At 43.8% G+C, this 14,850-nt stretch overlaps 1 protein-coding gene across 1 annotated transcript in view; it reads right to left on the bottom strand.

Moving 5' to 3' along the window:
• Positions 1 to 4,716: 4,716 nt before the first annotated feature.
• Positions 4,717 to 14,850, bottom strand: part of TG (thyroglobulin) — a gene marked incomplete at its 5' end in the record, with an annotated part of 167,437 nt that continues 157,303 nt past the window's right edge. The window contains 3 exons of the mRNA XM_082479172.1: positions 4,717 to 4,898; positions 10,937 to 11,127; positions 11,896 to 12,036. Of these exons, the coding sequence (XP_082335298.1) occupies positions 4,783 to 4,898; positions 10,937 to 11,127; positions 11,896 to 12,036 (448 nt within the window). The 3' untranslated portion in view covers positions 4,717 to 4,782. The remainder of the gene's footprint in view (positions 4,899 to 10,936; positions 11,128 to 11,895; positions 12,037 to 14,850) is intronic.

The following is a 14,850-nucleotide window of genomic DNA, read 5'->3' as shown; positions in this document are numbered from 1 at the left end:
ACCTTCTCCTTACAAAAGATAAATGTTCTAAAGACAGCATATTCTAAGATTTAATTAACACATGCTTTATATTATCTCTGTTGTGTGTTGTGCTTTAACCAAGTGGTCTTATACATCTTTTCACAGGTGATCATGAGCTGAATATAGCATGTGCATGTGCCTGACTTCACATGAACACACTTAATGCACACTTTTGATTCCCTTCTTACGTCATTCTTCCTGGATCCGACTCTTCCCTATTTTGAAGCTTTTTAATTTTCTTCAGAATGCCGAACCAGGCTCCACTCCTATTGGCAGCTTGTGATAGGATAACAAAAAAGAAGTAGTCAGTTATGGCATCTAGCAAATGTGAGCCTCATCATCTGAGGGACTTCTCAGAGTTTCAGTGTACAGCCTTTTCTGGCTGGGGTACTACAATGTGTTGGCTGGTGGTACTACAATGTGTTGGCTGGTGGTACTACAATGTGTTGTGAGGTGTGAGCAATTGGATGATCTGCTGCGCCTGGTGGCAGAGCTCAGGGATGAAGTTGAGCTACTAAGGAGTATCAGGGAGAGTAAGAAAGAAATAGACTGGTGGACCCAGGCCTTGAGCTCCTTGCAAGAGAGATCGGGCCAGACACCGGAAATAAAAAAAAGATCAGAGAGATATCATCTCCTTGCCTTGTAGGGCTGAAGGAAAGGAAGGCAGTGGCCTACCGGAAAATGGTGAATGGAGGCGAGTCTCTGTCAGGGGCAGCAAGTGAGCTGCCTTGCCTGCCTCCCCTCCCCTTGTACCACTGTAAAACAGGAATGAGGCCCTGGGCATGGTAGAACAGCTGAAGGTCCAAATACATGAGAGGACTCGCCAGGACCAGAAAAGCCTACTCACCGTATTAAGACCACCTCTACAAGGAAGAAAAGGAGGGCTATAGTTGTGGGCGACTCAGCTCTGAGGGGCACAGAGGGCCCGATATGTAGGGCAGACCCCACTCTCATGGAAGTCTGCTGCCTCCCTGGGGCACAGGTCAGGGACATCACAAAGAGACTCCCTAGCCTGGTTCAGCCCTTGGACTACTGCCTGCTGCTCCTGTTCCACGTGAGGGGTGATGAATGTGCAGATCGGAGTATGAGGATGATTAAAAGAGATATCAGGGCCTTGGGACAGTTACTACGGGGATCTGGAGCACAGGTTATTTTTTTGTCCCTACTACCAGCTGCAGGCAATGACATTGAAAGAAACAGATGAGCTCAGTCTGTTAATACATGGCTTTGCAGGTGGTGTCACCGCCACAATTTTGGTTTTTGCACAATGGAATGGCCTATGTGGCACCAGGCCTGCTGGCACCAGACAGGGGTTCTCTCACTCAAAGGGGGAGAAGGGTTTTTGCCCAAAAATTAGCAGGGCTCATTAACAGGGCTTTAAACTAGACAGGGGAAAGGGGTATTACCAGGTTTGCCTGTGACCAGCCAAGGGATGCTGTAGCAAGCAAAGAGGAATGGGGTGCTGGTGAGGGCCTGCAGCCATTCGCTCTGAAATGTGCTGGCTACGCTGCAGCATGCTCAAAGTGTTACGTAGACGAGCCAGGAGCTCCTGGACCAACAGGAGCCAATGGGGAGGCACTGTTAATACACGGCAAAGGAATTCTGCATGGAGAGCAGTGCAAAGTAATTACAACTGTTCCAGCCAAGTCAGCCTCAACAAAGACACAGCTGAAGTGCCTCTATGCAAATGCACGTAGCATGGGGAGCAAACAGGAGGAGCTAGAGATATGTGCACGCCTCCAAGGCTACGATCTCACTGTCATCGTAGAAACTTGGTGGGATGACTCCTATGACTGGAGCGTTGTCATGGAAGGCTACAGGCTCTTCAGGAGAGACAGGCAAGAGAAACAAGGAGGCTGTGTTGCCCTATATGTCAATGACCAGCTGGAGTGCATGGAACTCAGCCTAGGGATGGAAAAGAGCTGACTGAGAGCCTATGGGTCAGGATTAAAGGGAAATCAGGAGCAGGGGTCATTACAGTGGGGGTCTGCTACAGGCCACCCAACCAAGACTGAGCGGATGAAGCCCTCTATAGACAGATAAGGGCAGCATCACGTTTACAGACCCTGGTTCTCATGGGTGACTTCAACCACCCTAACATCTGTTGGAAGGGTAACACAGCCAAGCATAAGCAATCCAGGAGGTTCTTGAATGGCATTGACAACAACTTCCTTCTCCAAGTGGTTGAGGAGCCAACGAGGAGAGGAGCTATGCTGGACCTTGTTCTTACCAACAAGGAGGGGCTGGTAGACAGGGTCAAACTCAAGGGTAGCCTGGGCTATAGTGACCATGAAATGGTTGAGTTCAAGATCCTCGGAGTCAGCGAGGAAAGTGCGCAACAAACTGACCACCCTGGACTTTGGAAGAGCTGACTTTGGCCTCTTGAAGAATCTGCTTGCTATGATGCCATGGGATGAAGTGCTGGAGGGAAGAAGGGCCCAAGAAAGTTGGTTAATATTCAAGGATCACCTCCTCCAAGCTCAGGAGCGATGCATCCTTACAAAGAGGAAGGAAGGCAGAAAAGCCATGAGGCCTGCATGGATGAACAAGGAGCTCCTGGACATGACCAAAAGGAAAAAGGAGGCCTATAGGGAGTGGAAACATGGGCGGGTAGCCTGGGAGGAATACAGAGGAATTGTAGAAACAGCCAGGGATCGGGTTAGACAAGCTAAAGCCCAGATAGAACTAAATCTGCCCAGGGACATTAAGACAAACAAAAAATCCTTCGTTAAGTATGTCAGTGAGAAAAGAAAGACTAGGAAAGATGTGGGCCCTCTCCAGAAGGAAATGCAAGAACTGGTTACCTGGGACAGAGACAGAGCTGAGGTACTCAATGACTTTTTGCCTCAGTCTTCACTGGGAAGGACTGCAGTAACACTGCCCACGAAGCAGAATGCAAAGACGAGGATTGGGAAAATGAAGAACCGCCTACTGTAGGTGAAGATCAAATGCAAGACTGCCTGAGCAATCTGAAGGTGCACAAGTCCATGGGACCTGATGAGATACATCTGCGGGTCCTGAGGGAACTGGCAGATGAAGTCGCTAAGCCACTAGCCAACATATTTGAGAAGCCGTGGAGGTCTGGTGAGGTTCCTGTTAACTAGAAAAGGGGAAACATGACCCCTATTTTCAAAAAGGGAAATAAGGAAGACCCAGGGAACTACAGGCCAGTCAGTCTCACCTCTATGCCTGGCAAGACCATGGAGCAGATCCTCCTGGAAACTCTGCTGAGGCACATAGAAAACAAGGAGGTGATTGGTGACAGCCAGCATGGCTTCATCAAGGGCAAGTCATGCCTGACAAATTTGGTGGCCTTCTACGCAGCGGTTACAACAGCAGTGGACAAGGGAAGATCAACTGATGTCATCTACCTGGACTTGTGCAAAGCGTTCAACACCGTACCACACAATTTCCTGATCTCTAAATTGGAGAGACGTGGATTCGACAAATGGACCACTCAGTGAATAAAGAACTGGCTGGATGGTCGCACTCAAAGAGTTGCAGTCAGCGGCTCAATGTCCAAGTCAAGAGCAGTGACGAGTGGCGTTCCTCAGGGGTCGGTACAGGGGCCTGTACTGTTCAATGTCTTTGTCAGCAACATGGACAGTGGGGTTGAGTGCACCCTCAGCAAGTTTGCCGATGATACCAAGCTCTTTGGTGAAGTAGACACGCTGAGGGGGAGGGATGCCATCCAGATGGACCTGGACAGGCTGCAGAGGTGGACCCAAGCCAACCTCATGCAGTTCAACAAGGCCAAGTGCAAAGTCCTACATCTGGGTCGGAGCAATCCCAAGCACAAATACAGGCTCGGCAGGGAATGGCTGGAGAGCAGCCCTGAGGAGAAGGACCTGGGGGTGCTGATTGACAAGGAGCTCAACATGAGCCAGCAATGTGGGATCGCAGCCCAGAAGGCCAACCGTATCCTGGGCTGCATCAGAAGAAGTGTGGCCAGCAGGTCAAAGGAGGTGATTCTGCCCCTCTACTCCACTCTCGTGAGACCCCACCTGGAGCACTGCATCCAGCTCTGGAGTCCCCAATATAAGAAGGACATGGACCTGCTGGAGCGTGTCCAGAGGAGAGCCACGAGGATGATCCGAGGGCTGGAGCACCTGTCCTATGAGGAGAGGCTGAGCGAGTTGGGGCTGTTCAGCCTGGAGAAGAGAAGGCTCCGGGGAGATCTTATTGCGGCCCTCCAGTACCTAAAAGGGGCCTACAGGAGAGCTGGGGAAGGACTTTTTACTCAGGCATGTAGCGATAGGACGAGAGGGAATGGCTTTAGACTGGAAGAGGGCAGGTTCAGATTGAACATTAGGAAGAAATTTTTCACTTTGAGGGTGGTGAGGCACTGGAAGAGGTTGCCCAGAGAAATTGTGGAGGCCCTATCCCTGGAAGTGTTCAAGGCCAGGCTGGGTGTGGCCTTGTGCAACCTGGTCTAGTGGGAGGTGTCCCTGCCTATGGCAGGGGTGTTGGAACTCAGTCTTCAAGGTCCCTTCCAACCTAAACCATTCTATGTTTCTATGATTTGGGTAGTTGCAAGAAATGAAGTCCAAGTACTTTTGTTTTGGGTTTTTTTTGCAGTTTTTATTGGTACTTCAGTTTTTTAATTACAGTTTCTTTTGACCTAAAATAATAGCTGTAGGGCTTATTTCATGCCATATTCAACAATTTTCTTGAAAAACTACTTTCCTTACAGGTCTATTTTACTTGTTCAGAAAGTTAACTAAAGGAAGCAACTTGTTCATCCAGTAGCACTGTGATTTTCTATCTGCTGTAAGCCACCTTGTCTCCCAGTGCTTGGCTCTCCTGGGTAGTAAGTCCTTCACTGGGAGCTTCACTAGGGCTGTTTTCTGCAGATGGCTCTCCATTACTTGCACTTCCTGAAAAGGCAATATAATTAAGATTAAAATAAATGTCATGTCTTTGATGCAGCAAGCTAGAAGTTATACACTTTGTCAATGACACTTAAGAGCCCTTTTATGCAGTTATAAATGTTCAGGAAGCGATTTTTATCGGTTTGCAGTCCATTTGCAAAATGGTTTAGGGTAATGGCAGGTACACCTAATGGTATCATGCTTCCAACACACTTTAAATAACTGCCACTGGAATGCATAATAGTTTGCACTCCACTTGTGCAAGACTTGTTCTCTTTTTTGTATTATCTCCTGATACTTACCTACCAGGCAGGAAGCGTGGGGAACATTATTTTTTTGCCTGTCTGAAATACATAAAGCCCCAGGCACCCACCTCCAATAGATCTCTTCTGCCTTATTCTTTACCTTCTATGATTTTAGTCTTCCACCCTATTGCAGTAATGCAATTGCCTCAACACCACCAAACTGTGCCAAGAAAGTGTACTGATGGTGTTTATTTAATGTATTCTAGCCAGAGCTCTCTCATTGCTGCACAGATGTCCCTCATACTAAAGGAATCTGTTTTCTAGTGGAGATTTCCAAAAGAAGGTGTGAATGAAGGGGTAAAAGATGAACGTTAATCACAACATTCCTGATTCAGTCTTGATTCAAGCCTGAACTATGAACACTGTTGCTTTATTTGGCGCTTGTGTGGCTAAACATGGTGTCTCAAGAGCTAATGGAGAATGCTTCAGCTTTGCTAGCTGTTGAATTTTCTACAGGTGGGGTCCAGTCTGGCCAATTTGGACATGTAAAGTATGCGTAAATGTCTAAATTTAGGCACATGAGTTAGGCAGACAAGATTTCACTTTGGAGGCACTAAAGGTACCTCCTTCTCCGCAGTTGCAACACTGCTTACAGAGACGCTTATTTTAGGAGGACTGATTTTGTTTAGATACCAGTTAGATGAGTAAGAGATGTAGACTGAATCCAAGTCCACCTGTTTGGGATGCAGTGAGAGGCCCCTTAATAAAGGGACTCACTGTTAGGCAGCACAGTCCACCACACTATGAAAGGGGAATTTTAGCATTCAGACATACTGGCTGAATATGCATAAACATTCTGGAGCTCCTGTTTTTAACTGAATTTCAAGTTGTTAACACATTCCCTGGAAAAAGCCATCCACAGCTTTTTTTCCACAATGGTCATTTTTCTTGTTTCTCGTTTTGATGTTTCCCATGGAAACCATCATGATTCAGAATATAAAGCATGTCTTTGAAATGCAACCACGAGAACTCCATTTACTACATCCAAACCTTCTCAAGTACCGTCACTTTCATAATTCCCCAGGTAAACTGCCCCCAAAAATGCCAACTTTACAAACCAGCTTCAAACAAAACTTCAACAGATTTATAGGTCATCTGCAATGAAACAGATTCAAACATTCCTCCATAATTTGTAAAGGTACTGCCAGGAAATACCATGAAGAATCATTGTATTTATGACATGACTTTTGTTAAAAAATCTTCAATTACGACAACATGCATTTCAATTATATGCCAGGAAGAAATGATACATTCCATCATTAAATATTGCAGTCTGATCACAAAATGAAACACCTACTTCAACTTGGACAATATTTTTACTAAATGGAATTTTTACTAAAAGGAACTGTTACAGGTAACAGTTAAGCTGGATATATACACAACAGCTTCTAGATCCAGCAGTGAATAACCTAAAAGACACATAAATTCAGCTGTATAAGAGATTCTAAATATGAGAAGCTTTATTTCAGAAACTGCTATTTATGAGTTTAGGAGTAACTCAGTTTTCTGTGGGACTGAGACCTAGGCTCTTAGACCTAAGGGTCTAACCTTTGAGCTTTTAGTTAGACCTAATCTGACATTTTTAAGTCAAGATATTTCACATGACAGTAAACAAAGGATCAAGAAAAAAATTTGAAAATTCAGTTGCAGTTAGATTTTATGATCACTGTTTTTTTTCCAGTTCTCCATTTTACTGAAATATGTCAGGATTTTTTTTTTTTTTTCTTGTAGATCACAGGTGATATATGAAGCTGGAAAGATATTGATTTGAATGAAGAGGTCCGATGGACAAATCAGGATTTGTCACAGTTGTTTGAGTTTGCATCAGAATAGACCCTCTACAGCTTTGCACCTGGATGTGAAAACTGGATTAGCAATGCCTCTTGCTGCCACACTTGTAAATTCAATCTATTTGGCATGAGACTACAAATGCCAACAGCATCCTGGCTTGTATGAGGGATAGCGTGGCCAGCAGGACTAGGGAGGTGATTGTCCCACTTGGCACTTGTGAAGCCCCCGCCTCAAATACTGTGTTCAGTTTTGGGCCCCTCACTACAAGAAAGACACTGAGGTTCTGGAGTATGTCCAGAGAAGGGCAATAAAGCTGGTGAGGGGTGTGGAGAACAAGTCTTATGAGGAGCGACTGAGGAAACTGGGGTTGTTTAGCCTGGAGAAAAGGAGGCTGAGGGGAGACCTCATCTCTCTCTACAACTACCTGAAAGGAGGCTGTAGCGAGGTGGGGTCGGTCTCTTCTCCCAAGTAACAAGCAATAGGACAAGAGGAAATGGCCTCAAGTTACACCAGGGGAGGTTTAGATTAGGAAAAAATTCTTCACTGAAAGGGTTATCAAGCATTGGAACAGGCTGCCCAGGGAAGTGGTGGAATCACCATCCCTGGAGGTATTTAAAAGACGGGCAGACGTGATGCTTAGACACATGGTTTAGTGGCGGTTTTGGCAGTGTTAGGTTGATAGTTGGACTCGATGGTCTTAAAGGTCTTTTCCAACCTAGATGATTCTATGACTATGATTCTATGAAATTGCAACCCACAACAACTGAGAGTTAGCAGTACAAACAGTGTACCATACAATCCAAAAACACTATCATGGAGATTTATAATTATTGAAAGGCAGGAAGCTGCTCTTTTTTTCCACAAAGTAGGTGTTAGATTGGATCTCACAGCAGTTGACTGACAATTAGTTCCCTCTCAGGATGGAGTGCAAGGTACATCATCCAAAAATGGTTTGCAGCATTGCTCTCTCAAGCCTCGCATCCAATATCACACCAGAATCCCATGTGACAGCCTGGCAGCAGTCCAGGAACAGATGCTGGAGCGGTCAGGTAACAAGAGAGGTGCAGTGCTTCAGCTCTGAAAGGAGGTATGGCAAGCTAGATCAGGTGCAAGGAGGAACACCAACCAAGCAGCAACGTGATGCTTAGGGACTTAAAAAAAAAAAAAAATACAGTTCTCTTGATTGAACACATTCTACAATCTCACTTGTCCACTCCCGCAGAATGTAATTTTTGAGAGCAATGCAAGTGATGAACTTGTACTGATGGACTGACAGTGCTTTGGCATGAATTTCAGCACAACTTGTTCTCAAAAAGAAATCGAAGGTGTTCAACCATCAGCATTCGAAATTCATAGAGTCCCTCTAGCTGAACTGATGAACATCACGAGTCTTTTTTCACAAGGAGGGTGGCTCAGCTTGTTATCAATAGACCCACAAAACAAGTATTTGTAAGTAACCATCCCATGATGAGGTCTGGAGTAGAAATGGGTTTGATGTGATGCCTATATAAGTAGAAGTCATGTAAGAAGTTTCAGCATTGCAGGGAGAGATAAGATTAAAGAAGACTATTGAAGCAAAGCGACAAGCCAATGTTGCTATGAGATGGAGTCTAGTAGAAGTCAACTGTGTAGCTCCATTACCATGGTAATAAGGACAAGCAAATGCTGGCTTGAAGAGCAGGCAGGGTGTACTCACTTCTGCTTGCAGAATAACATGTTGACATGTACTTTTTAAACCTTCTGCTTGACATGCTATACTCCATAAATCTCACACTGTGTGGCTTGTTTTCAAAAATTTGACTCATCTTTGTGAACTCTTTCAGTGTGTTTTTCTCTCCTCTCAGTTTTTATGTTTGACATTCAAGTTTTTTTAAGTCTACACCCCTCTTGTGAGACCCCACCTGGAGTACTGCATCCAGCTCTGGAGCCCTCAGCACAAGAAGGATGTGGACCTGTTGAGGCAAGTCCAGAGGAGGGAGGGCCACAAAGATCATCAGAAGGCTGCAGCACTTCTCCTATGAGGAGAGGCTGAGAGGGTTGGGGTTGTTCAGCCTGGAGAAGGCTCCAGGGAGACCTTATAGCAGCTTTCCAGTACCTAAAGGGGGCCTACAGGAAAGATGGGGAGGGACTCTTTATCAGGAAGTGTAGTGATAGGACAAGGAGTAATGGCTTCAAACCAAAAGAGGGTAGATTCAGACTAGATATTAGGAAGAAATTTTTCACTATGAGGGAGGTGAGGCACTGTAACAGGTTGCCCAGAGAAGTTGTGGAGGCACCATACCTGGAAGTGTTCAAGGCCAGGTTAGATGGGGCTTTGAGCAACCTGGTCTAGTGGGAGGTATCCCTGCCCAGGACAGGGGAGTTGGAACTAGGTGATCTTTAAGGTCCCTTCCAACCCAAACCCTTCTATGATTCAATGATGATTCTGTTTGGTTTTGGCCACTGACGAGGGCAGGATATTGAGCTAGGCAGACCATTGGACTGACCCATACATGAATGTTGTTGTGTTCTTATGCCAGTTTGGATGGTTTTAAACCTTCTCCATCTCAAAATCAATCTGCCCTCCTAGATATTTTCCCACTTTTTTTTTTTTTGGGGGGGGGGGGGGTGTCTGCAAGTGCTGGGAATAGCCTCTGTCCGTGGTGCTCGGTCAACAGTCAGAGCTGTTCCTTCAACTCAGTCTGGCATTACACGGTCATAATGCTGTGAGATGAAGTCCCAAAAGATCTAGAAGTTATACTCAGGACTGTTTAAACATCAGAATCAAGCTTTGCAAATTAGGAATATTTCAACCAGCAGAAAGCCATCAGAGAGATAAAAATATCCCTTCTGAGCTTGGAAGACATTGAGGGATAGCAGGAAACTGATGAAAAGGCCTATAGCAAAACCTTGAGTCCACTTTTGAAGAAAGACCTCGAGTAATGATTCAAGCTGTCTCTTGAACAAGAAAACTAATGCTTTGTGTTTGTATCAGAACCACCAACTTGATGACTCTGTCCATTTGAGGTGGTCTGTCAGGAATAGATAGCCTGGGCAGCTTGGTGTCTTGAAGAGTACATTTTGTTCCCAGAACTGTCCCCCAGAGCAGAGGGTCTGGACTGTGTTCACTGCGAAGATGAGTCCTTAGGACATAAAAAACACCTGTAAGCTTGCAGGCCTCCAAGAATAATTCAAAACATCTCCGCCTGCCAAAAAGGGATGGTTTTGTTTGCTTTCCTTGAGGCTATCCAAATTTATTTACAAGATACACAGACATGAAGGGGAGTTCATTTACCAGAATAAATTCGGTGTTCAGGATAGAGCAGCAGATTGAAATCTCAGCAGAGTTGGTCTTAAGGACAGTCTCTACTGTCCTAAGCAGTAAGAAAAAATTGAAAGAATCTCACAGCTGCATGGAAATTTATGGAGGCAAAGGAGAAATACATGGGACATAACCAGCACTGCTGTAAAAAAAAAGCAAATAAACTTATCTAGTGTGAAATCAAAGCATGCAAGATCCATAATGAGATATATCTAAAGCCTCAGTTACAACTTTACACTGGATAGAAGTTACTGTGCTCCTCCTGAGTCATATGTTAGGTGCTTCCAGTAGACAAAAGAGGCCCGTATAGCTAGTCTTCCAGTTTAGTCACAGTCTATGTTATAACTGCAGATAGAGAGCAAGCTGTTAGAAGATATAGCTCTGTCATATCTAATTATCTTCTATCATCACTTCAAGAAGATTTCTCTAGCTCTAACCAGGCCAACGAAACTTTATTACACACTATTTGCTATAAAATAAGCGTGTTTAGTGTTCCATCCTTTCAGTCTCAGCAGAGTCTTAACTATAGACCCTGGACAATGCAAGACGTTTCATCTTTCCACACTGATGTAACAGGACTACAGTCAGAGGAAAACATCAAGCAGAGAATTTAGCCTTTATTTAATGACAGAAAACACTCTGCTCACCTGTGGATGCTTTCAGTCTTCTTATATAATCAGACCAAAAGGAACAGTCTGCTTTTTTCAATCCTTTAAGAGTCGGCAAGGAAACAGTGAACTCCTTGTAGTTATCGCCACCGTCATTTGGCAGATACATAGGCCAGAGGGGCATCACCCCTGACATTCTTCTCGAGAAACTATGAGGGTAGTTTGGATTTCTAAGGGAACAGGAGAAATGATCATTAGAAAATAATTACATGAACAGTAAAATGTAGAAGGAGATCAGCTAGGTCAAGGAAATGTGTATCCAGTCCCTTGGACCAGAAGGGTTCAAATTTGGTCGAGACTGATGAATCATTCATGGTGTCTCACCTGACAATAACTTGTTAGTCAGGTTCCTAAGGAACAGGTACACAGAACATGTATAGACACAGGGTTATAAAAATCCTAACAGCCCTCAGCCCTCAGCCCCAAAGACACTCAAGGTACTCCAAAAAGCACGTAAAGTCACAGTTCCCACACCAGCTCTCCAGAGATACTCATTCTCAAGCATGGCCACAGCACAGTAAAGCTGAGGGTTATTTGTGGAGTAGTTCACAAAGGTTGCACTGTGTCTTCATGTGATTTCCTCTTTCTTCTGGGAATAGGGGAACTTTTAGGCAAGAGACTTCAAAATTGAGGTCCTAAAACTAAGCTCTGGAAACAACACCAAGGCATTTGTAGCCCCCACATATTTAAATGGAATTTGCAGCTGCTCCATGGAGATAAAATTCCTATTCTAGCTAAGTGTCATACTACAAATCTTTGGTATCTGCTTGACAACTTGGCCATGACTTTCCAATAGTGTTGACCAAAGACCCCTCTGTAGGATTACAAATTTCGAGAGGAAATGGAGGCTACTTGAGTGAGGGCAGGATCTAGACTGCATTCCCCCTGCTCCTTGCCCCCTCCCCGATCATAGCAATTCTTAAATGCTATGTACTTACCCAGAATTTACAAAATTGGAGATATATTGCATAATTTGCAAGGAAAGGCCTTTTTCTTCCAGAGTAAATTGGTCTTCATACTTCGGGTAGAATGGCAGTCCAAATACATACTGAACATCCAGCAAGAGCTCCTGACCTGAACTAAAAAAATATTTATATAAAGATAATTAAAGCCATCATTTATTTATTTGGGGGAGAAAGGAAGCTATTTTAATTCATAGAATAAAGCAAAGTTTTAAATAATTAATGAACATTAATTAGAGTGTGGTGAGCTGAGGGGTTTCTTCAAATTAGAACATAAAAGAGCAAGCAGTAACAAGGAGAATTGGCCACTAAGTTAATGCAGGGTCTTTAACATTTGTTACAAGAGGAAATTGTGGAAGCCAACAGGGCACATTTTCTAAATTAACTGGGCATATAAGAGAAAGTGGTAGAGGGAGAAGCCACTTGGCGATTCCTCTTAAGTTTTGTACAGATTTTCACTAAAATTAAATTCAGAAAGCGGAAGCAAGTGGTGACATGGAATCTGGCAGCCATGAAGGAAGGTTAATTATGGTTTATTTCACAGACTTGGAATAAAATCCTGGCCCTTCTTAACAGCAATTGGACTTTTTCCATTGGCTTCATTGGGGCCAGAATTCTGCCCCAAATCTGTGGATAAGGAAAGATGTAATAAGAGATGTTTATGAAGATTTCTCTTTGACATAGTTTTAATCTAATTTCTCTGCTGGCTGGGTGGTTTTGGTTCATACAGTCTGTTCTCCCCAAGTTTTATATGGCAGCCAAGTCAAAACAGCTTGAGATAATCACCTATATCAGATTTAAGAAAGAACAATTTTTGTTTAGTTCCATGTAATGACTAACGCATATAATAAGGAGTATTTCAACAATTCAGAGACAAGACTGGCCAGGGAAGACAACAACACTCGTAGGACCTTGTATCAAAGGTTACAGAACTCAGGTTATTCAAGTCCTGCAGAAAAATAGTGGCCAACTTCTACTAAGAAAATTATAACTAAACTATGTTCAACACATAGCTTTGAACCACAGCTCAGAAGAAGACATTTCTGGTATGGTCCAATTGCATTTTCTGTATCCCACATTTAGACAAAGGTCTTATTGACTTGGTTAAATGCTGTATGAAGGCAGACAGCATCAGGGGACCTGGGAGAAAGAACAGATGTCTGTGAACAGGAATAAACAAATCCCAGATCCACTCAGTGAGATTTCATCTGCTGTGGCTGCAGAAGTTGTTGTCAAAAGGTGGCATGACTGAAACTATTTTATCTTTGGACATGAAATGCAGCACTGTTGATATGACCCTGACACTGTCTCTAATAGAACCAGGCTTGTAGTTCAAACCATTATGGGAAGGTGGGCTGAAAGCAAGATGACTCCTTTACATTTTATGACTGGTGGCACCAAAGCCTCTATTTTGAAAAACAAACACACAACCCTCTAAATGAAATACATCTTTGGTTGTATTTTCCTTAGTCTTATCATAATACCTCAGTAATACTTTGCATCTGGAAAGTGAATTATTCACAGATTATTCACCAAAAAAATGTAGAACTGAAACAAGATTAAAGCATATTTTTCTTCCCCAAATATTTATAGAAGGATTAAGCAAGATCATAGTTTAATAATTTTGCTTTAAAAATAATTTGCTTGGCCCAGTATATTACAGCAATATTTAGTGTCAGTATTGAAGCAAAGCTACTATATACTTAAAGGAGCTATTTTCTTTTCAATGAAGAGTCGCTTTTGAATAGAATAGAGGGCATGAAATTAAAAGGGACAAATGTACCCATTTAGGGAAAGCATGCCAGAGATGAACTTAGCTCTAAATCTAAAACGAAGGAGCTGGGACAGAGAGTTTCCCCCAAAATGAGACTGTGTTCTCAGTCCTCATGTTTCTAGAGGTGAAATCTGTTAAGGTCACAGCCCAAACTAAAATTCACAGAATCACAGAATCACAGAATCTTCATAGTTGGAAGGGACCTCTAGAGATCATCTAGTCCAACTCCCCTGCTATAGCAGGATTGCCTAGAGCACATTACTCAGGACTGTATCCAGGCGGGTCTCGAAAATCTCCAGAGAAGGGCACTCCACAACCTCCCTGGGCAGCCTGTGCCAGTGCTCTGTCACCCGAACCGTAAAGAAGTGTTTCCGTGTATTTGAACGGAACTTCCTGTGTTCTAACTTGTGCCCATTGCCCCTCGTCCTGTTACTTGGAACCATTGAAAAGAGCCTGGCTCCATCCTCCTTCAACCCGGGAGTTTGAGTTGATCAAACTCCTAAACAGGGATCTTATAGGGATTGAAATTATTTGTACAACTGCAATGGGTTTGATACAGAGACAAAACAGTGGTAGAAAACACTACAATTTCATGGGCTGCTTTCAACGTTTCTGGTTGATGCTCCCACACCCTGGCCAGTGACTGTCAATAGTGAGAGGATGAGAAAGAAAATATAAAGTTATGAGGGGAAAGAAGCACATATATATGTGCACAGAAAAGCAGTAAAGACAACTGTGAAACATCTAGATGACAGCTAGATGGAAAATACTAGACATTTCTGTCTCCTCCCTCAAACTCTGATCATCATCCGTTACTGCCAGAGGGGAGTGCAAAATGGCCAGAATCACCCAAACAAGGATTTTGGCGCCTTGTAGGAGCTCTAAGCAGTCTCAAGGTAGCAGCAGATAGTAACACTGTTTTCATTGGAAGAAAATTACTGTGACAGTGTCCTGGTTTGAGGTAAAACAGAACCAATTTTGTTCAGTAACTTTGCTTCTTAGCTGGGCCTCTTCTAACTACTGAAATTAACTGCATATTGTGCAGTCAGTGTTCACTCTCTCAGAGTGATAAGGCCAATTGTTTATAGCTGATGCCCAGGCATGGTGTGCAGAGAGGCTCTTGCTTATACTTATTGCTATAACCCCCAAGGCCAACC

Source organism: Vanellus vanellus, assembly GCF_965231255.1.
Source record: "Vanellus vanellus genome assembly, chromosome: 2".
In the NCBI taxonomy this organism is placed as follows: domain Eukaryota; kingdom Metazoa; phylum Chordata; class Aves; order Charadriiformes; family Charadriidae; genus Vanellus; species Vanellus vanellus.
This window is presented reverse-complemented; position numbering and strand designations above follow the sequence as displayed.